This window comes from Bombyx mandarina, chromosome A1 (assembly GCF_030267445.1).
Source record: "Bombyx mandarina strain Sakado chromosome A1, ASM3026744v2".
Taxonomy (NCBI): Eukaryota; Metazoa; Arthropoda; class Insecta; order Lepidoptera; family Bombycidae; genus Bombyx; species Bombyx mandarina.
The window spans coordinates 5,092,869-5,117,465 of NC_143234.1; the positions used below are offsets into that span (position 1 = coordinate 5,092,869).

The following is a 24,597-nucleotide window of genomic DNA, read 5'->3' on the forward strand; positions in this document are numbered from 1 at the left end:
CTTGTTCCGACTTGTTTATTCGGGAAACTTTGCAGGCTTCGACGCGCTGAAGGATGAGCTCAGTTTCCACTGGGGCGAGCACAACCACAGCACCGGGCCAGGGTCCTCGCCCTGTGCGCGAGACAAGCAACTCAACGGCCACGTGAGTGATCCCGGACAATAATACTTAAACACATTTATTTGGAATCGAAAAAGGTCAATTTTAATTTTGTTTTCGTTCTAGGACTTAATTATTACTAACGGCAATATCAAATACACGAAAGATGAAGACATTATCGATCCAAAACCACAACGTGAGTAAATTGTATAATATAAAAACACTTTCAGCTCAGATCAATGTAAAATATTTAAATATAAATAATCGTATTTGATTTTACAGTTAACGGTGGAACCTTACATGTTGACTCAAACAAAGTAAAGGCAACTTTTGATTCCGACGAGGACAAAACTCCACAGAACACCCTCGAGAAAGGCAAGAAGAAACCTGAAACTAGCTTCCTTGGCGGCTTGGCTGACAAAGTGAAGAACGTGTTCAGTCACAGCGAAGAAAAGGATGATGAAGATAAGGAATCCTCACCGAAACCTCAACCAAAACCTCGCGAGCCCAAAGACAAAAGTCCACCGAAGCCAGCACCCAGAATCATAAACGAGGAGCTACTCGGCAAAGTCGATGATATGTTCAAAGACTTACAGAAGAAGCCGCAGCAGAAAGATGACGAAGACCTCACCGATCACGTCTATACTACTAAACTAGTAGTCGACGAAGATGAGAAGCCACCTCTTCAGGATATCCAAGAAGATTTGTACGAACAATACGCTAATATGCAACCTGTCGACACTCCTGTGCAGTACAAAAAGACAGACCCGTTCCAGTTCTATGTAGGCTGCTGCGAGGGAAGGTTCAAGAAGGGACAAAAACATCGGCACGATGAAACCTCCAATGTGGTCGATAGAATCGAGCAAGTTAATTTCGCAAAACATGAGATCAACAACGAACTGGCAGAAGGTCTTGATAAATTGGAAAAAGAACAAGATAATATTAAGCAAAAAGTTGGCGACACAGTTAACGACCAAATAGGGAAACTTGATCATATCAAAGATAATTTGGAACAAAAAGGAGAAGAATTGAAAACTAGCGCCCAAGATAAGATAGAAGAAGTGGGAGATTCCGCGAAGAATAAATTGCACCAGGTTACAGATGCAGGCAATAAAATCAAAGATGATATTAGTACTAAAGTAACTGACGTTAAAGACAATTTAGTGGAAGAGGCTAAAGACGCGAAGGAAGCTGCGAAAAACGCCATAAACAGTTTTACATTACCTGCAGGGATTGTAAAAGATAAAGCTAAAATGAAGGAACTGGCTATAGATTTTCTGGCTAGAGAGCAGGCTGAAGAGCATAGAGTTCGAGAAATGGAAATAGCCAAAGAAGCAGAAAAGAAATTAAAAGAAGCCTCTAATGATATGATACACAAGAAGAATGAAGCTGAGAGTGATATCAAAGTCGAAGTTAAGAAAACAGCAGCTGCAGTCGTTGATACTGTCCACGATCTGCAGGATGATCTGTGTAACAAAGCCATTGATACTAAAGAAAATGTTAAAGAAACAGTTGAAAAAGTGAAGGATGCGACTAAAGGAAAACTTCAATCTTTGGGCGACTCATTTGAAGGCGCAAAAGAAAAAGGTAAAAAGGCCACAGAAGATCTTAAAGCTGATGCAAAGGCAGCTAAAGAAGATATTAAAAAAGAAGGTAAAAAGAAATCTAAACAAGGAAAGAACTTCTTTACTGGGCTTGTGCATAACATTTTTGGGGAAAAGGAGAAAATTGAAGACGAAATTAAAGGAAAAATCTCGGAAGGAAAGGATTCCGCAAACGATTTATTAAACCAAGCTACTGCTAAAAAAGATGAACTCTCTGAAGATATTGCCAAAAAACAACATGAAGTCACTGAAGATGCTAAATCTGTTGTTAAAGGTGCTCAGGACAAAACTGCTGAAGCAGCTAAAGCATTGAAGGACACGAAAGATTCTGTTGAAAAATCACTTCACGATGAAACCGACAAAGCTAAAAAAGCTGCCAAAGAAGCCATTCGCGAAACCGAATCCACTGTTAAGGACAAAACTAATCAAATCCAGACTGCCGTAGTAGACAAAACTAAAGAAACCAAGAATGTCATTCAGGACAAAGTCACAAAAACGAAAGATGCCGTAAACAATAAAACTGAACAGATTAAAGGTGCCATTGATGATGCTAAAGACGCTGCTTTCGCGAAAGCCTCGGAAGCTAAAAGTGCAATTGACGACAAGGCTAATGAAACCATAAATACTATCGAACACAAAACAAATGATGTTAAATCTGCCGCAGCGGACAAAGCGGATGAACTGAAAGAAACTGCGCAATCCATTGCGGCTGATGCTAAAGATGCCGCACACGGTGCTATGCGTCAAATACAAGACGGGGCTAACTCTGCTAAAACTAGCATAGAAGATAGAACTAGTGAAATTAAAGGTGCTGTAGAATCCAAGGTCAATGAAATTCACAATAAAGGAAGCGAACTCACTGATGCTATATCTGAAAAGACGAGCGACATTAAAAACGCAGCCGTCGCCAAGAGCGTAGCGTTTAAAGATGCAGTCTGTGACACTGCAGGTGAAGTAAAAGAAACCGTCCACGATAAAGCAGGGGACATCAAAAATACTATACAGGAAAAAGCAAACGAATCTATTCTAGCCGTGAAAGATACAACCCAGGCAGTAGGCACTGCAATAGTCAACAAGAAAGACGAAATACAACAAGGCATTCGTGACCAAGCGAACAAAGCGTCCGGCGCTACACAGAGCGAGCTGGACCAAATAAGACGGGAAGCTGAAAAAACGACAGACGAGATAAAGAAGTCCGCCGAGGACACGTTAAACGCCGCCGCAAACAAACGAGCTGAATTCCAAACTAACGTCAGTCGTCAAGTCAACGACATCTCCGACGCGGGCAGAGACGAGCTCGAGAACTTACAACAGTCGTCCAAACAGGCGCTCGGTCGCGTGCAAGATTCAGCCTTAAGCACTTTCGATAAGGTCGAAAGTTCAACTAAGGATAAGATGAACGAAGCGACAGACACATGGGAAAACTTGCAAAGTTCCACTCGTGATACGTTTGCTGATCTCCGGGATAGCGTGGGCAGCTCAACACAGGACACCTTACGCAGCTTCCAAAGTTCGGCTGGAGATACCTTCGACAGTCTCGATGATTCCGTTAAAGAAGTCTTCGGAGGAGCTCAGTCAGCCGCTTCCAACGTCCGACAAGGCTCTGAAGAGCTGTTCGGAAACGTAAAGGAATCTTTTGAAGGCTTCCAAGTATCCGCCGACAACAAACTCGAAGATGTAAAGGGTCTAGCTAAAAATAGGCTAGAAGAAGCGGGCGAGAGGCTCGGCGAGGTTGGGGAGGAGGTGAAGGGGGAAGTGAAACAGACAGAACAAGCCGTGGCGGACTCGTTGACCAAGGAAGCTGATAGTTTCACGAGCAGTCTCAACAATCTGGGCAATTCCGTCTTTGGCTCCTCCGGAAAAGGTACTCTAGAAATATTATAATATGTTTTTTGTTTAAATGGTTGGACGAGCTCACGGCCCACCTGGTGTTAAGGGGTAACCGGAGCCCATAGACATCTACAACGTAAATGCCGTTACCCACTTCGAACCATGAGCTGTAAGGTCACAGTTTTAACAGAACAACGGGTACCCCGGTTGACGACAGAAATACGCAGGGTGAATACGTTCTACCATCTGAGATTACGCAAATTATATTTTTTTATTTATAACACGATGCTATCCTTCCCCGTGGAAGTTAATCGTAAATATTTGCTAAGTACGTATGTCAGACCACCATTGCATCGCTCGACACGAATGCACCGGGCGTCTTAGGCCATGACGACTTCGATACATTCTTTGCTTAGTATCTCGTTACATCACTACATAGTATAAAACAAAGTCGCTTTCTCTGTCCCTATATCTGTCGGTCCCTATGTATGCTTGAATCTTTAAAACTACGCAACGGATTTTGATGCGGTTTTTTTCAATAGTGATTGAAGAGGAAGGTTTATATGTATAATAACACCCATTAAATAGTGGAGAAATCAATAATAAATCACAGTTTCCGAAGCGAAGCGAGGGCGGGTCGCTAGTATTATTTATCTTCGAAAATATAAAGTTACGGAAACTTTCATAATGTAATTAAACCAATGTTAACGGTTTTAGGATTCATGAAAGATTCGAGCACAAAACTACTGGAGTCTGAGAAAGCGCAGTCATCACAACACAAGAAGAGTTCCGGGTAAGTACCGCCTCCGGTGACTCGCCATACAAACCCTTAGAGTATATATAAGCAAGTTCACTTATGTACACTCTAAGTACAAACCACAGTAATAACTTCTGCCGGGGCAGATCGGAGTGACACTTTCGTAATTAAATCGTAGTTTTAGAACAAAGGCAATTTGTTAACTTGCCACAAATTGTCCACTATTCTTTCTATATTATTTATACGCATAGAAAAGATAACAATAAAAGTGTAATCGATCAGCGTCAGTAGATAGATCACGACGGTTTTGTGAATATCACATTAATGGTATGCCATAAACATGTATACAATTGTAAATAATAGCACGAGAGCACCGGGTCATATTATGGTGCCTAGATCGACACATCGAGATCGGACGAGTTATACAATAATATTTGCAAACTTAACTTCACATTATCACATCATTATTGAAATTGTGAAACATTTACAAGCTTACTCGTTTTTACTATATTTCTTATTTTTCACTATATTATTATCTTGATGATAATATAATATATAGGTGCTAGGCTGTTTGGTTTTACGGTAGGCAGCGGCTTGGCTCTGCCCCTGGCATTGCTGAAGTCCATGGGCGACGGTAACCACTCACCATCAGGTGGACCGTATGCTCGTCTGCCTACAAGGGCAATAAAAAAAAAGTGACATTTATCTTTGTAATTAAAAGTGCATTTTATTTAGTATTAACAGTTCGATGTTTTTAATTGATCCTCAATTCAGTTTACTCCATTCAAACAGCTGAAGAAGTTATTTTTGTTATGATTTTTTTTTCCAAATTTTAAACTTTAAATGGCTTTAGTGTAAGTGTAGTTTTTACTGGTGGTAGGACCTCTTGTGAGTCCGCACGGGTAGATACCACCACCCCGCCTATTTCTGCCGTAAAGCAGTAGTGCGTTTCGGTTTTAAAGGGTGGGGCAGCCCTTGTAACTAAACTGAGACCTTAGAACTTATATCTCAAGGTGGGTGGCGGATTTACGTTGTAGATGTCTACGGGCTCCAGTAACCACTTAACACCAGGCTGTGAGCTCGTCTACCCATCTAAGCAATAAAAAAAAAGTTGCAAAATGTCACTTTAACCAAACACCCTTTCCTTCCTTGGTATATATAGAAATGTTTCACATTTTCATTATATTCACGGATGTTGCACTAACATCACCCGCACCATTGCAGAATACCGAAGCTAAAGCGGAAGAAATAATTCTCAGCGAACGAACGTCGAACGCAGAAAAACAATGTACCATATAGTTTTTTAGTTTTACTATTTATTAACGTTGTTGCTATTTACGAAACGATCCGATTGTTTACAACTGTGAAAACAAAAACTGAACTCGAGGGTCGTGCACGAGGCAGTCGCGTATCGATTTAATCGAATAAATAAACAAATCGATTACATTAAAAGTCGCGTATCGATTTAATCGAACAAATAAACAAATCGATTACATTAAAAGTCGCGTATCGATTTAATCGAATAAATAAACAAATCGATTACATTAAAAACGTCTCGATTAAATTACGAATGATAAAACAACCCTCGAGATACAATTTAGTGATCTCGTAATAATGTTTATATAAGGAGAGAATCGAATTCAAATTGTATTTAATTGCACTTTTTTTTAATTTAATTTTGAAACGATCGTTTTGTTTGCGATACAATGTAAATGTTGAATCTATGTTCCAGTGGATCTTAAAGGATTTATTATGTGTATAAGAAATAATTACATACTAGTGAGTTTGTCGTACGCTAAGTACTATTAAGTACAAAAACGAGTATTTACGCGTCGAATATTTTAATTCTTGACTAATATTTAACTAGATTTCTTAGAAATCTTTTTTTTTTCTATTCGATGTTATTTGAAGTTTTCTTTTTTAAATTTTAAATCAGCTAGATTTTATATACATTGTTATAATTTATACGAAATATTTTAACGAAGTTAATTATTTGTCTTTAATCTTGCCTCGTAAAGATGATTGTGTATAATTCAATTCTCATAGAATTTAACGAGATGTTAATTAAAAATCAAACAAAAGCATTTTCAAATTTACGAAAAATATATATTAATCGATATTATTACTATTTTTTACGTAATCGATGTTTATAATTTGCTTGGAATAGTTTAGGCTAAAGCTGTTTGGAATTTTAAATGTCTTATCACATAGATCTGCTAGCATATTTATTGTACCTTATAATCGAATGCGAATATATTTTATTTGATTGCTTAATTCTTGATTCATGTCACAAAGGCGGCAAACTCTTTATAGATCGTTGAAAAGCATTTCCGATTCACATTAAACTAATTTACTTTAGAGATGTGCAATCATAACATCGATAAAAAGTATCGATACAAAAAAAAGTTGATTCGTTTAATGTGGATTACTGATATATAAAGAAACATATTTTATTTAACACGGCGCTTTGTTGCTTGTGAAGTCTCTCTCTAAGTTATTAAATGTAAGATATTATATGAGAACGTTCTCGAAATATTTTGCGTTTTTATTTTATTTTTCTTTGCCAATGTTTTGCAATATAAAGTAGTTTTGGATGTGAATCTTTTCGGAGTTGTGCAGCTTTTTGCCTCTAATATAGTAATACAACTTGGAGCACATTACCAAATCGAAATAAAATCTGCGAGTATTGTATAAATTAAACTTTAATAAAAATAATTGTAAACCAGTCATTACATCATAAGCCGCATGTTAATTTTCTTCACCTGGCACGTCAATTCACTTGTCACTTCCATGCGTTCTGCATTAACATCTGGTTAGGGCTGCTTCAGAATGCTTAACTATATAGACAATCTTGTATCTGTAAACTGCCGTGAAACCCTCTAAAAGCTTCTTTTTTTTATTGCCCTTGTAGGCAGACGAGCATACGGCCCACCTGATGGTGAGTGGTTACCGTCGCCCATGGACTTCAGCAATGCCAGGGGCAGAGCCAAGCCGTCGCCTACCGCTGAAGCTTATGAAAGCAGTGCTTAAAATTGGTTGATTTTTAGCAAAAAATATTGGATGCTTATAATTTTGAGTTTCATTAAACTTGTTATGCTTAACCGCTTATTGATCGGCGTACAAGAGTACAATCATTGACGTATGAAACAAATGAATTAAATTAATAATAAAACTAAAAGAACTCTATGAATCAAAAATGTATTGTACAATCCAATGATGTAAATTTCCCAATTAAGAGTTAAGTATACTTGAGACCTTAGAACTTGTATCTCAAGGTGGGTGGCGCATTTACGTTGTGGATGTCTATGGGCTCCAGTAACCACTTAACACCAGGTGGGCTGTGAGCTCGTCCACCGATCTAAGCAATAAAAAAAAAAAGTACTGTCTTGCAATTTGATGCAGTCTTGGCCGACCGAATCAAAGTTCGCACAAAATAGCACATTTCATTTAAGGTAAGTTTATTAATTGCACATTTTAATTTAAATGTTTTATTGTATGTTTTTTTTTTGTATTTGTAACTCAAATTACATTTTTGTCCTTTTTGGTTCTTCTCCCCTTATAATCGTTGCTTTTTGTTATCCATTTATTTACAGCTTCTTCTCGAAACTGCGGCGTAAATTTTGAAATCAAGGCATCCTCAAGAAACGTGATTTAGTTTTTAATATATTATTCGTCTTGCTTAGAACGTTCTAGTTTAAGTGATGAATATACGATTACGTCTCGTAATATTTGGTGGTGCATTTTGAACGAAGAACCTGTGTTAAATTTTAATACTGTTCAAATCACATCAGAGTGAATTCGTAATTAATCTTGTAAACCCTACGATTTTTAAAGGTTAAAATGTGGTTTGTCTGAAGAAAGAAATTGATGTCATAGCAGATCGGTTGTTTTAACCGAATTAAATTATCCAAATTAACTGTCTATATGATTGCGATCTAATCGAATTCTTATAGGTTATCGCTACATTTTATAGTACATGAAAGGTGCTTTCAAAAGTTCATAAATATTATAAGTACAATTTTAATTATTATACTCCCACCGTTTCTTGAAAATTAATTATTAAAACTAATGGATTCGTCAATTTGAAGTTTACGGATGTGTTAAAAGATATGGACAACTAACATACACTAACATGTCCAGGTCTCAAATATTAACAGATGTCAAAGACAAAAATGTTGATAAAATAACATGATAATGTAGATTTATAAAATTCATAATTTTCAATATTTTACATATTTCGTAATTGTTTGTTTATCTGTGGAATATTTGGAAATCTAATCCTAATTATTAGATAAATGTTGTAATTCATCTACACTCTTCCTTGTATGGTGTATTTGTTGACACTCAAATTTTTAACACTGTGAAGTTTTTGCAATTATGAATGTGTTAAATTGGTTTGTAGATATTTTCCCTAAAATGTGCGTATTACGTTATTACCTGCGTAATAAAAGCAAAATTCGTTTTCGCTTACTATTATTAGTTTTTTTTTAAATTTGATAATATTTAATTGAAGATTAATGACGAAAATTAATTCAAGATTGATTGATTGAAATTCATTTTCACTTACTTGGATTTATTGTATTCAATAACATTTGGTTGAAGATAAATTTGTGATGGGCGCTGGAATCGAAAACATATACGTAGTAATATAAATTCAGATTATACGTGTAGATACTTTCTTTAATTGAATTAAACAAAACGAAGGAGTAATGTATTTCCAAAACCGGGACCTCTCCCGCGGAAATGAGAACAGGAATCTACTCACTATCCATGGATCCATACAATCCACATTATAGGGTCAGCTTTCTCTGTACATTGAAGATATTTCCAAAAACATATAACTAATATAAAATATTATATTGGGTTTTTAAATGTCTCTGACTGTACATCATGAAGGTTTAATTTTGTTTGTTTTCTACTTTTTTGTTATACGAGGAACAAGGTTTAGATTGCTTTTAAGGATACTTTTGTGTTTAAAAGCTCATAAACTGGTATATTGTTTGCCTTCAACATAGTCCCACTGCATTTCTAAGAATTTCTTCTGACGTCAGAATAGTTTGATATGTTTAATTTGTTACCTTTTATAATCTGAAATCACTTAGACGTAATAACGCTTTGAAAATATCTACATACTGTTTTGTATTGTTCGAAGTACTGTGATGCCAAATGTAATATGTGTAACGTTAGTTCTTTTTGTTAATTTTATTGATAAATTCTACGTTTTATCTATTTATTGCTTTTAGTAATAAATCAGGTACATATTTGAAATGATTTTTATTTCCGCATTGAAATTAAGATAGTATAAGTAAACCATAAATCATTTTGGTTCATAATGACATTCATGATGAGATCAATAAAAATCAAAATATCAACAAAAGTCTTGAAACTGACAACTATTGGATTTCGCACACCATTTACAGTTGTATTGTTTCGGTACCTTATTACAAGTATCTAGATTATTCGCCATTTTATCGCATTTGTACAGAACGAAATGTTTCTTCCCCGGGTTATCTAATTGCTTTGAACCGCCCCAGATTACGTCGACGGACACGGCTCTTTCTGGAGAATTCGATGTGTATTCAAACTTAACCCGATCGCAGTATAGCGTGTCCCCCAACAGTCGTGCGTTTGCAGTTGTTGTCTTTCCATTTTCTACACGAAACTTGCAGATAAATATGGACTGTATGATAAAAGAACCCACTAAACGTACCTTCATATATATACCCACTGTTTCGCCGGAATGAACTTACTTTTCTTGATCATTTGTCGAAATTATTGCAGGACAAAAATCTTGACTTTTATTTCTATCTGAACGATACAAAGAATCTTCCGTGCATTCATTATTCACTTCACGAGTGCATAGATTGGCTATCAAACACCATTTACAATCAGTTTTTTCTATACATTCAGTGCACGAGGTAAAGGTGTTACAATCAAGAAAATTCACTATCGTCGCTGCAAAAGCCGGTTCTGTTAATGAATTTTGAATCAACAATTTAATAGGAATAGGATCTAGACCGCGACCATAAGTTTTATTCGAATTAAATATTGGAGTTTTACACTGAGTACCTTTTTCAATTTGTGTTCCATTTGTAACATAAGACAAACCATCATGGACAAAATTGCAAAACATCTGATCGATTAAGTTAACGACATTGTCTATTTTGACCGTCAGTAACGTTTCTGATGTAATAAATATATTATTAGGTTTAACTTCAGTAATCACCGCCTGAAATTTACTGTCCGAAGATATCCAAAAAAGAGGGTCTTTATAATGAGCATATTTGCAGTCTGATTCAATAGTACACTTTTGTTTAGGTGAACACCATCCACAATAAATGTCCTGAAAGCATTCGGCGTATGACTTATAATCACTGCACTCTTGAATTGGTATCTTAAAAACTTTGCGCTTGGTTAATGCGTATAAGTACTCATCATTATGACTGAAGGTAAGATCTTTCATAATGGGATGACTTTCGTGGACTATGATGTCTTGGTATTCGACACCAAGAGTTGCGTTATCGGCAATTACTTTTTTTAAACGCCCACTCGCAGTGCCAGCAATAATAACACTGTGATCTCGAACATTTGTTGCAATTAAAGCTGAAACTTTATCAACAAAGAATATTTGGGCTTTTCCTTCTAAGGGAATTCTACCATCAAGCGGTACATTTACACCTAAACCACAGACGTCTTCATAGTCTATTTGTGAATCAGTTTTAAGACACGGTTCTGGTTTCTTTAGTCCAATACTTCTCATTCCATTACCGTTAAAGCAATTTTTAATATTTTCGGCAAACTTTTTACGGATATTCTGAAGGGAAAAAACACATAACACTGATTTTTCTAAAGGAGATGACGATTTTTCATTACCAGGGCAAAATGCGGCGTAGAGGACGTCATCGTTGCTAGATATTTCCAAAGACTGGGCTAAAAAACCAGCAGCTTTCTGAACAAACCCTGTCTGTGCCAGATTGTAAGAAGTATTATCTGTATTCTTGCATGTTATGGGTATCTCGGTGTACGAATTATAATAATTTTCGTCGTCTTGACATACCCGAGCTATAACACTGTGATAATCGCCATCTTCTTTTTTCTGCGTCTTCAAAAAATAACTGTATAATCCACTACTAAAACCATATACATAGTTAACATTATTATCTTTTGCATACAAGTAATTATTATGTATGTTTGCTCCCTTAACTTGGTTGATTTCATTATGTTCCGATAATACTTTGGCTATTTCAAAATCATTCCTATTATCCAACAATCGACCGGTTATTGAAGGGATGTCTTTATTGTCTTTTACTTCAGATGCTAAGTACAGGATTCGTGTAGAACGATTGGAACTTAAAGGACCGGCTCCTAGAAATGCTACAGTCGAAACTTTCTCTTCGTCAGAAACAACGGTAATGGGAACATCACAACCGATGTAGATATTAGTTATGTTTCGAATTGAGCAGATACCAAGCACTGATCCACAGGTGATCAATCGACCTGAGTCATCAAGAATCAACACTTTATTAACATTATCAGTTAATTTATCATCAGTCTTATTTAGAGGTCCGGTTGGAATCCACTTTTCGATCGCTAAATCTTCAGATAACTCATGAACCTTATTCACAGCTCCAATAAAAACGTGACCACTGTTTCTATCCACAACCAAATGTTGGAATTCCGCATTTTTGTCTTCGAAACTTCGTTGGTTTGCAGTACAAAGAATAATGAGAGACAAAAATAAAACAACAAACATGTTGTTGGCGCAATACAATGCACAATGAATACTAAACTGGTACAAGACCAAGATAACCTTATGATCGAAAATTAATTGCACTAGGCGAAGTTATAATTTAGTTTTCATTAATTATTTGCGGGTTTCGATAATCTTATTGTCTTGTAGTCGTAACGTAACCTTAATGACCTCGTAAACAAATTTAGAATTAAAAAATATACCTATTTTATGTTCTGGGCTATAAAGGAATGATATGATATCGTATGATTCACACTACACATTTTAAATCTGTTTAATCAGTGCTTTGAAAGTTTTTATTTTATTTTAATAGGTTGATACATCTAATACAAATTTTACAACAATTCAAAATTCAATTTAATAATCGCCCTGTCGTTGCCGCCGCTGACTACTCCCCGAATCCTGATCACGCAGGAGCCAGTCACCGTCGTCGCCCTAGACACGTCCCTTGCATTAGACGCCTTCCGCTCTAACACTAGGAGTAGGGATCCCGGTAACCGTACTCGTTGAACTCGGCAAAGGGTTCAACATGCAACCTAACCTAAGCATCAGCCCGTTGAGTTTCTCGCCGGATCTTCTCAGCGGGTCGCGATTCCGACCCGGTAGTAGATTCATTCGCGACGCAGCTACTCTTGAGTTGTTGCTCCCTTGGAGGCACGAGGTATCTGTTAGAAAATTCGCCCCTTCGGCCCTTGCTCGCCCACCTGTCTTTGTGAAACTGGAAAGGCCTTCGGGCCACCAGAAAACAATCATAAAAAAGGTCTAAATATTTTATTATATGGTCCCTTTCTACCTTCACGAGGTTCTCGTCATGAGGACTAGTAATATCAACCGACACTGCTCGACGCGCCGACCCATTTTTTTCAGAATATCAGGCTTATGGAAACCAATAAACTTAACCGTGATAATAGATCGGTCCCAGTGGAACGTAACATAACCATTTTCAAGTTGAAGTTTCAGTTGGAACAGCGTCCCTAGCGGCAAACGTCCCAACTCAATACAAATTTTAGTTAACTTTCACACTATAGAGAACGTTAAAAAACTCGCACTAAGCACACTGATTGTATTGATAATAAGGTACAACAGAATCAGAGAAAGTTGTTGATGGATAATCTTACCCACTCGGTTGTCGATGCAAGTACTCGCTATTAGCATAACGAGAACAGCTAGAAACAATGTTTCTGTCTCAATAAGACTCTTTCGAACGGTGGCATGACCGGCAAATGTCGACCGCCTCTTCCTCTAGTATATACTGTTACGCCGGTAAGAATAACGCCATCTATCACCGAATAGCCGAACGAATATCGAAGTATCTAGTAACACCTAGAACGTTCGAGAAGTACAGCGCCATCTATTGTCAGGTAGTGGAAACACACACCGAAGGTACTCGACTTATGAGGAATGTTCTCGTTCTCGATGGCACGCAGTCAGTTAGTAATCGGAACTACTCGAAGCGAAACAGCGAATGGATCACCTGAAGTCCATAAATAAATAAATAAAAAATAAATTCCAAAAAAGAAATCTTCAGTTTCCCAAGGTTATTGAATGATAACTAGGCCACGGAATCTAATTGGACATCAGGCCCTGTAAGGGCCTGGCACAACCTTATTCGTGTATTATTAAAAAAACAAAAATCTACCCACAGGAATATAGTAAAAAAGTCTCTTGGTACGGAAAATTTATTATTTTGTAAATTCATCACATATGTATTTCTTCTATTTAATTGAAAACATTCACATAATATATCATTAGTTGTATAAAAAAAACTGTTATATCCTATTAATCAACATAAAATCAAAAGCGTAAATTAAAGTTATTTTTTACAATATTCTTTCAGTAAAAACAATCTTTGAATTATATCACAATTAGGCTTCGATCAATAATAGTACTAGATTAAGGATCAGGAACAAAAATAAGACGCTCCAGTGGCCACGTTTGCAGACACGAAAACATCTTCATTTCTTAGAAAAAAGTTTAATAATGTTAACGACTTCAGTTTATTATAAACCTTAATACTTAAACATAAAGTTTAAGTACCGTTGCAAAATATATGTATTTAGGTCCTTTCGTCAGAAAAAGAATATTATGGAATAAATTTAAAATGTCACTTGAACATAAAAAGTCATCAGTACAAAAATATTTATTCTAAAATGATACATAAAGCCCAATTTATAAGGTTAAAAATATTTGTTTAAAATTTCGTGCTTATTGTATTGTGGAACTAGATGTAGTTCTTGGTATTACGTTTCAATGCTCAGAACACAGTAAGTATTGAAAGACATAGAGTTGCAGAATATACATATTTGTTTTAGGTTTGTTTTGTATGATCGCAACTATTTTTGACCGATTCAAAAAAGTAGTAGATAATATTTTACATTGCCGCTATTACAACAAATAGGTGATAAAAAATAAAATTGAATAAAGTAAAAAAAATATGAAAGGAAACACGAAACATGTTTTCCACGTATTCTTTATACAGAAGTAATTAAAACAATAATGTAGGTTTAATTACCTTTAAACAGATTCAGTTTGTTATAAAGCTGTCTTTTAGAAGTCATTTTTATATGAGCGGTTTCTTTTTTACAAATATAATGTAATCTTATATCAATGAATTTTTCTATAATCAGTTTAATTTAGGCTTATTTTATGGCTGTGTTCGTTTCCCCCAGAAAACAAATCCTTTTCAGCATATACGCTTAAAATATTTACACATACATATAAAGTTTTTTTATACTTTTTTGCATTGATTTGCCACCACCATTGAACAATTCTAGAATTTTATAAGGGTTCTATATTTCTTCTCCTATTTCTTTCGCGACAATACATATCCATTGTGCACAGCGACAAGGGGCTACTAGGAAATCTACAAACAAAAATAACACTATAAAATAACAAAACTGCTCTATGCATTCCCTGTTCAAGAATAGGTGATGTTTGTTACAATAGTTGGTGCCTTATTGCAAACATTGGCCAAACAAATACAATATTCGTAAATTGTGTTTTATTTACAATATAATTGTGTTTATTATTTTATGAAAAACACTTAATAATATAAATTTACCAAAAAAAGATATTCCTTCCAAAACCTTGGTGTTACGGTGGTTTTTTACTCAGTTTTTGAACGCGCAGTGCAGCGTTTTGACGTCTTAGTGTTGGCTATGATTGGACCATACTAATTTGAAATAAGACCACAAATTTATTTGTGGTCTTATTTTTCGGGCCGTTTTTGAAGCGCTAATCGCGAATCTAGTAGTATTATTGATCGAAGCAATTAGGTTTAATAATTATGTAAACAAAAAAATAATAATTAAAATAGATAATCTGTTCTATTGATTCTTTGTAGTTAGTTGAAGTATAATTATCGTTTGTTTAGTGCATTAAGGATAATAAAAAGAAAATACAAAAAGTATTTTTTAAATACAAAAATTAAACCTTCGAGTTTAATCTCAAGGTTGCTCAAATAAATCGAAAACCACTGTGGTTTATTGTGAGATTAAAACACAACAAGCAGCAGTAGTGATGTATTCTATAAAACAATATTTGTTAATAAACATATACACAGTCTAGCAGCACTAGAAATACATACTTGGAATCCGTAATACTATTTGAGAAGATAACTTCTACGCAATAAATGTAACTGTTTTAATACGATTTTATTAGCTTCAGACGTATATATGTAACATGATTTTGACCCCCTTCAAAACGTCGGATTAACTCGAAATTTGATATACTTATTAAGGACCGATGACAATTCAATATTTAAAAAAAATTTGAAATAAATTATTGAAATTCAATTAAAATATGAAAAATAAATAATAGTTTAAAAAAACTAACAAAATAGGCTTTTATAGAAAATTCAACTAAGAAATTTAAAATAAATTTTAATAAATATGAATTAAAACATGATTTTTATGTAAAAAAGCGCGTGAGGTGCATGGTATCAGTAGTTATAAATATTTTAAGAACAGATATGAGTAGAAGGGTTATTTTGATACTATCTTGAAAAGCACCCCACGATTTTTGCAATACAATAATTTTTTTTCTTACACCATTTTTAATTAAAATTTATTTAAAAAAATATTTAATTTTTTAGTTGGATTTCCTATAAAGCGTATTTTCTTAGTTTTTTTTACTATTATTTATTTTGTTTGGCGAGCTTCTTCAGAGCCATATTCTGCATTTACTTGACTCTTTAGTTCGGCAGGACCCCACGAATACCTTTCTAAGCATTTTGGTGTAAATTGGTAAGATCGTATACACATACATATTGAAATACAAATATTTGTACATTTTAATGAAAAATTAAGGCACTTTGAGTTTTGCGGAACTAGTTTATCACAATTAATTATACTTAAATCTAATATCCATAAGATGACGCCATAATTCATTTACTTATTTTTATATATCTAATGATTGTTATAATTTACATTTATATTCTGATAACTGCAACACAAGTTATTGTTCATTATTTAATGAATTTAATGTATTTTGAGTATTTACACAAAATTATCTTTAAATTATCGAAGACTATCAATTGCATAATACGTACATAAATAATGCAACGTAAATTTTCTTGTAATCAAAAATTTATATTATTTTATTCTCTGCTGTATTTAGTAAAATTAAAGCCCATAATATTATATCTTCTTATGATATAATATTGGTATATTAGGGATCTAAAGCACGTAATTTACTCGCCAATCAATACAAATGTTTTATCTTGATATTATATTTTCTTTTATTACATTATTATATTTTTTATTATAATAATATTATAATAAAAAAGCACATGCATTAAGCTTAAGAAGCTTGTTTTGAATGTATGTAACAGCAACCTCGATTGCGACTAGCTACAGTGCAAGTAGCTGTTTCATTTAATACAAAAGAAAAACAGACATTAAAGACTTGCAATTATGATTTGTTTGGATATTTGATTTTAAAATTACGAAATAAAATATTTTATTGACAAAATAAACAGTTATGTACGTATAAAGAATACGTTAAAACAATGAAGTGTACTATCTCTGTGACGTCACCATTTTTATAAATTAAGTGTAACACATACGAAAAACATACGTAGTTTTCTATATTTTTCCTTAAATTAGTGGAATTGTTAGCAAACTTAATTGTTTCTCTATTAATCTCTAATAAAATAAAACTTAATCTAAGCGTAGTGTTGCCAGTTGATAAAATTTCATAAATAAATTAAGGGCGCTTTGCGTCTATGAATTTAATTAAAAAATGTTAACAAATAAAGATCACACGTAATATATTTTCTTGTGAAATATATTTTATAATTAATTACTTGCATAATATTAAAGATATTTTTTTCTAACTTATTATAATATGAACTTTGATAAATAGTGTAGCGGCAGCAACAATAAGAAAAGAATTTGCTGCTTTAGACCTTTCGGTACTTTAGTATGTAGGTTTCAAAATAATTTATCGTGGCAATTTCAGCACGAGCGGTTCTTAGTTTACGAAATTAAGAGTAAACCTACAGATCCAATGGTCGCCCGGCCACACGAGGGTTCCTATTCTATAATTAACTTTTCAGATTTATCATTATTATTTCATACATTATAACGTAACGTAGAAATTTTCTTCAGCATAACAATCGATTTTAAGCTTATTTAAAAAAAAAAAGGTTGCCTATTTTGGCAACATACACATGTCACTGTTGCCAGTTTTATAACACAGACGAATATTTTAAAAACACTGTATAATTAAGTTAATTCAAAACTTCCCAAAATTTGTATAATTGTTAAATAACATGATATGTTTACGTAATATCATCACATACAGAAGTATCAGCTAATCAGTAATCAGCTACCTCTGCCGGAACTGGCATCCGAAATGGCACCCTCCTTATCGAACTTCACGAGGCTGTCGCAATCCAGGTAGTCCATGTCAGTCAGCTGCCTTTTCAGCATCAGGTGAGGAGTCTTCCTAACTCGTTTTTCCTTCAAAAATTTGGGAATCATCTCTCTGCCCTCCATTAGGTACTCTATGACCAATCTTTCGAACAGCAGCGCCACGACGAAGTTGGCCGCCGCGATGGCCAGCACCAGGTAGCACAGCAGGACGTCCTTCGGCATCCGGAGCTGCAGGAACGAAGCCACCCAGGCGGCCGGCGACACGGCTATGTACACGCACAGTGACGTCATCACCAGCAGACTCGCCACGAACTTTCTGTTGCTGAGGATCGAACGCCGGTGGGGGGCGCCGTGGCTGAACACGACCGCCATTATCACGTATTGGAACATCGATATGGCGAAGATCACGTAGTTCTCCCAGCACTCGTTTTCTTCCTCGCCGGCGTACGTGTGCCTCACGTACCACGGGAAGAACGTCAGGGCGTAGTAGCCGAAGTACTGCGCCACCGCGATTAACGACAGCTGTCCCACCAGCGAGCACAGCGGCACCAGGCCCAGCAGGGACGTCAGCGGGGGCCTCTCGCACAACTTGCCCGAGTGGGCCTCAGTCATGCCGAAGAAGAAGGCGAAATTGACGATCAACGCGATATCGATGTACAGGAACTGGAAGTCGGTCAGATTCGAGTCGAAGTAGTAGAGGAAGGCGACGGAGAAGAACTCCGTGAGCGAGTAGCCCACCATGAACTTGAAGAGGCCGAAGCTGGTGGCGAGCGCGGCGCGGCCCTCCCGCAGCAGGCGCGGCGCGGCGGACAGCTCGCGCGCCGTGAAGCTGGCCGCCACGCTGCTCTCCGCCTCCGACAGCGACACGCCGCAGTGCGCCGCGCGCAGGGCGCCGCAGTCGTTGGCGCCGTCGCCGCACATGCCTGCGAATTTAGCTCGAATATGTAACTTTATAAGTATAACAAGTCCACGCTTGAAAGGCAAACGTGACTAAGTGACAATGCGTGAACTTTACAGTAGACTAATTTAAAGTTAAAATACCTAAAAAAAAATCTATTTTAACGAATCTAGCTGTAGAATTGAAATTATTTTAATAGACCTAGAAATATATATTTTTTGCGCATCAAATACGGCTATTGCCTATCATTTATGTACAAAGCAGTTATTGTCGCTTAGTCACGCTTGCCTTTCAAGCGTCGAAGTGGACTTTTTGGCGGGAACGCGAGTAGTGAAGTTGTGTGATTTGTTTTATTTTGTCAATTTTTTTTTATTACTTCAAAGGGTGGAGGAGCTCACAGCCCACCTAGTGTTAAGTGGTTACTGAAGACCATAGACATCTGCAACGTAAATGCCCCAACCACCTTGAGATATAAGTTCTAAGGTATCGGTATAGTTACAACGGCTGCCACACCCTTCAAACCGAAATGCATTACTGTTTCTCGGCAGAAATAGGGGGGGCGGTGGTACCTACCCGTGAGAAGTCACAAGAGGTCCTACCACCAGTAATTACGCAAATTTTAATTTTGCGGATTAGATTTTTATTACACGATGTTATTATTTCGCCGTAGAAGTTAATCGTGAACGCTTGTTAAGTATAGTCCCCGGCACGTAACTTGGCAAGTCGTAAGATGCGCAGAAGTCGTTTTTTAGGTCTCTTTGGTTGTCAAGTGGAACGCGGGGAAAGACGTAGCACCGTTCCGAGAGCACGATTGGTGAGTCAGTCCACCCTCCCCTCCCACACCGCGTCCACGTTCCGTTCGCTCCTGATTACACATGCGCCTACTAAATTGTAGGAGCCCTTTGTTTATATTGAGTTTTTGTTACGAGTTGTTATTATTGTTTTAAATTTAGTTTTTGTTACGGGTGTTATTCTTTTAAATTTGTTTGCAATGCCAGGACCAAATACCAATGACCATATAGTCGATTCAGTCACTGAGCGTTTTATTATTTACGCCAGTGACGACTGCGACTCTTTGTTATGTCAACGATGAGGAGCCAACTCCTTCCACCAGCTCAGGTGCTATAAATTTAATCTAAGGGGTAGCACTATTAGAAAAATAAACTTCTTAACTTTTAATTGTATTTTATTTTTAACACCTAATACACTTCACGAATTCCTCTCTTTTCTTTAACTTTCTTATAAACACAAAGGCTTAAAAACAAATTACGGTAAATAAAAAATAAAATAAAATAAAATAAAATTAAATTATATGCGGGCAATAAAAGTGATCATTTTTTTGTTGCAATGTGCACCATGCGCGACATTACCCCCACTACACCAAAACCTTGCCAACTTACGTGCCGCTTACTATACGTATTTCATTAGAAAAATTGGTACCCGCCTGCGGGATTTCAACACCGGTGCATCGCTCGATACCGATACGAATGCACCGGACGTCTTATCCTTATACTCCAAAGACTCCACTGAAAAGTCTCAGTAAATGACCACCATTTTACTGAGATTATATTTCATCCCATATCATCTCATCTAATTTCATTTCATTTCACGCCAATTGATTAAGTTTCCTTCGTTTATTATTATTCATAAATTGTAAATAATTAAAACGGTGATATTATAAAAATCTTCTTACTTGACGCTGGCTAATGCACAAACCGTGCCGGAACCAAAAAATAAAGAAGAAGTATAACAAGTACATATTTATATTTAGAAATTAAGAAATGAAATAATCTTGCAGGAACATAGATAACGATGCTATTCAATTCCTAATCTATCACTACTAATATATTAACAAAGATTACACATCACACCAGAATGGATTTCTGCATCGCGGACAGTAAGTAAGACGGTGTTAGCCCTACGCACTCACGGCCCGCCCCTCACGCTCAATGCTCACATGTACTCACCGACGTAATATCCCAGAGCCTGATATTCAACGATGAGCTGTTGCTTCTGATCGGACGACATCCTTGCGAACACGGCGCCGCGCTCCACGACGCGCCCCACCATGTCGGGGTAGTGCTCGCGCAGGATCTGCACACGACACAGATATTGTAAACCTTAATCCTCTCAGTATAAGGTAGAAACAAAAAAAAAACGTGCATTAATGAAACCGCAAAAATAGATTTAATGATTTACCTATGTGTGCACTTGGAATAAAGAAGCCTTGATACCTACTCAGAACTGTCAGATTGTCTGTCCTACTCAGACCTACTGTGAAGTCGGTTAAAGAAATTCTTCTTTTTTTTTAAGTGATATTATGACCTGGTAAGTCGTGTCTTATTTTAATTTATATTCATATTTTTACGAAAAATTATAATTTGGAGTGAAATAAAATGAAATGAGATGAGATGAAATGAAATATAATCTCAGTAAAATGGTGGTCATTCACTGAGATTTTTTCAGTGGACTTTTTGGAGGATCCCGAGGAGTTACGTTCAGTGGCTTTGTTTCATTTTCCCACATTTGTGTACTTTCACAGATATTAAACAGTTAATAAGCCACCGTTATTACACGTTTAAACCTGACGAAACACTAAATAGACAAAATAAAAGAAATCACACAACTTCACTCCTCGCGTACTCGCCAAAAAAAGTCGAAATTCTTCTTGACTATTAATATACCACAGACTTACACAAAAGTTTAGAGGGCACGCTGTCCATATAAAAAAGCGAGTTTTGGTATAGTATTTGCATTCATGATCATCATTCGTGATCATGTACGATGACGTCTTTGTACAAAGCACGCTCTCTGTATTTTTTTTTTAATTAAACTGAAACCTTAATACTGTTTTCATGTATTTATGCTTACCCAGCGAGAGTAAAAATACCAGACAGCACGCCGATAACAATATAAAACATTATATTTGCATAGAAACAATATCGAACAAGCTTACCCTCCAGGTATCACCAGTTACGACAATCTTGTAGCGAGGTTCGGAGGCCGGAGCCTCAGGGTCGTTGGGGGCAAAGCCCGAGCCTGAAGCGGAGCCGGATTGTCCCCAGGAGCCGCGCCCGCTGTCCTCGCTGCGCCATTCGCGCTGTAGCAACGTACGTCGCCCCACCGGCGCCTGCTCACAGATATTGACAAAGTGATTAAATATATGTGAAGAAAAACCTTTATATCTTTATTATTTAGAACTCTTTATTTGTTTAAAATGATTTTTTTTTCAGTGTTTTTCAGTGTAACGGAAGGAAGTCTATTATTGAGTAAAAAGACAGCTCAGTTTCGTATGGTTGACTAATACTGTTTAATTTTTTAAATTAAGTTTAAAAGAGAGAAAGTCTTTTATTGTTTTTTTCTGAAGTACTCCATATCGTTATAATATATATTTTTGCATACACTCGTAATAAACAAAGTAACTATATGATGTCGTAGTTTTCTTTTATTAAACGGTGAAAGTCAACCGGTGATAGTTCATATTATAAACCACCACGTCTGTACCACCACAATGCATGAAAATAACAGGAAATAGGTCGGTGGCGGCGTTTAGTGGTTGTGGCCGGTGGTTGTGGCCGGTGGTCCGTGTGCAGCGACCCTTAGGTTTTTTTAAAAAAAATGCTTAGATGGGTGGACGAGCTCACAGTCTACCTGGTGTTAAGTGGTTACTGGAGCCCAAAGACATCTACGACGTAAATGCGCCACCCACCTTGAGATATAAGTTCTAAGGCCTCAGTATAGTTACAACGGTTGCCCCGCCCTTCAGACCGAAACGCATTACTGCTTCACGGCAGAAATAGGCAGGGCGGTGGTACCTACCCGCGCGGACTCACAAGAGGTCCTACCACCAGTAAGAAAGGTTACAGTCGACTGACCCCATGCAGGGTGCTCTCGCAGTACAGGGCGGCGGCGTCACCGCTGAGCTGCACGATGCGCTCCCCGCTGGCGAGGATGCCGCACTCCTTGGCGACACTCACCGCCGTGTGCACGTTATCCCCTGCGACAAACACGACATTTTGAATCCGCAGCATTAAAATAATACTTGACCCAAAGGTCTTAGTTACCAGGTCAGAAAATCCCTTTAAAAAAATAAAATAACCTGTAGCATTTTAATGACATCATGTAATGAGCCGCAAATGAATATTAAAAAAAATCTAATATTTAAAAAAAAGGCATGCCCGCTGAGTTTATTGCCAGTTCTTCTCAGAACGGAGATTAGTTTTTGTGAATTGGCGGTAGTTCTTTTTGACGTTCAACAAGTATGTACTTTCATTTATATTGAATTTTTTTTTTTTTATTTTGATTTGATTTGATTTGATTTGATGGAATGAAAAAAGAACTTAACTTCATCGACTTTCATGTATTTAAGCGATGGGCTATATATAAAACGTTTAGTATCTGTGACGATGTGACGGTCCTTTAGTGATATTTTTGTATTACAGATAATTTCATAATTTTAACAGATTAAAAAAAACTCTTTTTTGTTTTTTTATTGCACAGATGGGTGGGCGAGCTCACAGCCCACCTGATGTTGAGTGGTTACCGGAGCCCATAGACATCTACAACGTTAATGCCGCCAACCACCTTGAGATATGATATATCTTTCTAAGCCAACATTATTTCACGCGCACCAATTTTTTTTGTTTTATTTGAGACACTTTGTTACCTGTTACGTGACAAGTACACAAGATCTATTGACAATGTTCTATCTGAGGCAAACTGATATGCGAACGGTTGTACTAACCTGTTATCATGACCACATGTATATTGGCTTCCTTGAGCTCTCGTATGATGCCCGTGGTCGCAGCTTTTAGACGATTCTCCATTATGACGAGCCCTAAGAATTCTAGATCACGTTCGGCCTGTTTATTTTAAAAAAAAAAACAGTTAAAACAAACAACCTCTCAAAAATTTGGTACAATTATTTTTTTTGTCGTTGATAAAAAAGTCTGGTAAGACACTTCGGTGGGATCCTGACTAGCGAAGTTGTATGAATAGCTGGGTTTATTTTGTTAATTTAGTGTTGCATTAGATTTAAACGGATAATAATGGTGGTTTATTGCGCATTTAGCATCTGTGAAAGTGCCCGAAAAAAAGGGAAAATGATACAAAGTCGCTGGACGGTGACGCTTTCGGGTTCCTCCAAAAAGTCCACTGAATTCTCAGAAAGCTACTACCATTTTACTGATACTTTATTGCACCCCATCTCATCTCGCTTCATTTATTTCATCTCAGTCTCAAATAATATACTTAATCTCATCTATATCATTTTTTACATAACAGTATGTATTTAATACTTAAAGATGCGTTATAAACTTAACCACTGGCAACAATGGCATCGCAAGAAGTCAATTGCCATACTAAAAAAACACAAGAATAAGAAAGCCTGGCAACTCCCGGCTGAGGGGATCATAAATATTCCAGATCTCCATAGGGATAGCTTTGAACATTAATGAGGGTCTGACAGGTCTGCTGGTGATGTCCCCTCACGCCCCACGTTTCCGAAGGCACCAGCGGGTCTCACCTCTTCTCTTGTCATCTTGTGAATCTGCTTGAGCGTCGCTTCCATTATCCGGGTAGACATCGCGATGACGCGGTATCCCTTTTCGGCATACGAGGCGAGAACGTCGCTAAGATTATTTGGAACTGAAAAGATGAGCAAACGTATTGTTATGCGTGTCAAGATCTAGAACCAATATGAAATTCCTTTTTTAAAATACATTTAGATATTTGGATGGTGTAGGGAGAAGAAAACGATGGACGTAAAAATCAAGTCAAAAATTCA

At 36.6% G+C, this 24,597-nt stretch overlaps 3 protein-coding genes and 1 long non-coding RNA gene across 8 annotated transcripts in view; 2 read left to right on the plus strand and 2 right to left on the minus strand.

Annotated features, from left to right (window-relative positions):
- The window catches only part of LOC114239543 (uncharacterized), a 150,242-nt gene extending 140,686 nt beyond the window's left edge, over positions 1-9,556 (plus strand). For 2 of the 3 annotated variants that reach the window (XM_089739444.1, XM_089739446.1), the window contains exons 31-35: positions 36-142; positions 224-293; positions 380-3,565; positions 4,249-4,324; positions 7,882-9,556. In XM_089739444.1, coding sequence (XP_089595570.1) covers positions 36-142; positions 224-293; positions 380-3,565; positions 4,249-4,324; positions 7,882-7,912 — 3,470 coding nt within the window. In that variant the 3' untranslated portion in view covers positions 7,913-9,556. Of the gene's footprint in view, positions 1-35; positions 143-223; positions 294-379; positions 3,566-4,248; positions 4,325-5,512; positions 6,824-7,881 lie in introns of those variants that run through there. The other variant, XM_089739445.1, reaches the window with a different exon arrangement.
- A 352-nt stretch (positions 9,557-9,908) lies between these two features.
- Positions 9,909-12,049, minus strand: LOC149499479 (plexin A3). Its single transcript, XM_089739447.1, has one exon. It carries the CDS (start codon positions 12,039-12,041, stop codon positions 10,035-10,037), a length of 2,007 nt encoding a protein of 668 aa, XP_089595573.1. The 5' UTR covers positions 12,042-12,049; the 3' UTR covers positions 9,909-10,034.
- Positions 12,050-12,752: 703 nt separating this feature from the next.
- LOC149499480 (uncharacterized) lies at positions 12,753-15,783 on the plus strand. The gene is made up of 2 exons (XR_016325646.1): positions 12,753-13,907; positions 15,314-15,783. It is a non-coding gene; the product is annotated as an uncharacterized LOC149499480 (long non-coding RNA).
- anne (polyamine-transporting ATPase anne boleyn) overlaps positions 13,702-24,597 on the minus strand; it is a 55,375-nt gene continuing 44,479 nt past the window's right edge. For all 3 annotated transcript variants that reach the window (XM_028169926.2, XM_028169927.2, XM_028169925.2), the window contains 6 exons: positions 24,337-24,458; positions 23,557-23,674; positions 22,688-22,809; positions 21,769-21,942; positions 20,780-20,906; positions 13,702-18,837 (listed from right to left, as the gene is read on the minus strand). In XM_028169926.2, coding sequence (XP_028025727.2) covers positions 17,864-18,837; positions 20,780-20,906; positions 21,769-21,942; positions 22,688-22,809; positions 23,557-23,674; positions 24,337-24,458 — 1,637 coding nt within the window. In that variant the 3' untranslated portion in view covers positions 13,702-17,863. The remainder of the gene's footprint in view (positions 18,838-20,779; positions 20,907-21,768; positions 21,943-22,687; positions 22,810-23,556; positions 23,675-24,336; positions 24,459-24,597) is intronic.

Coding starts and splice junctions, on each gene's coding strand:
- LOC149499479 (XM_089739447.1), bottom strand. CDS start 12,041: ATGTTTGTTGTTTTATTTTTGTCTCTCATTATTCTTTGTACTGCAAAC.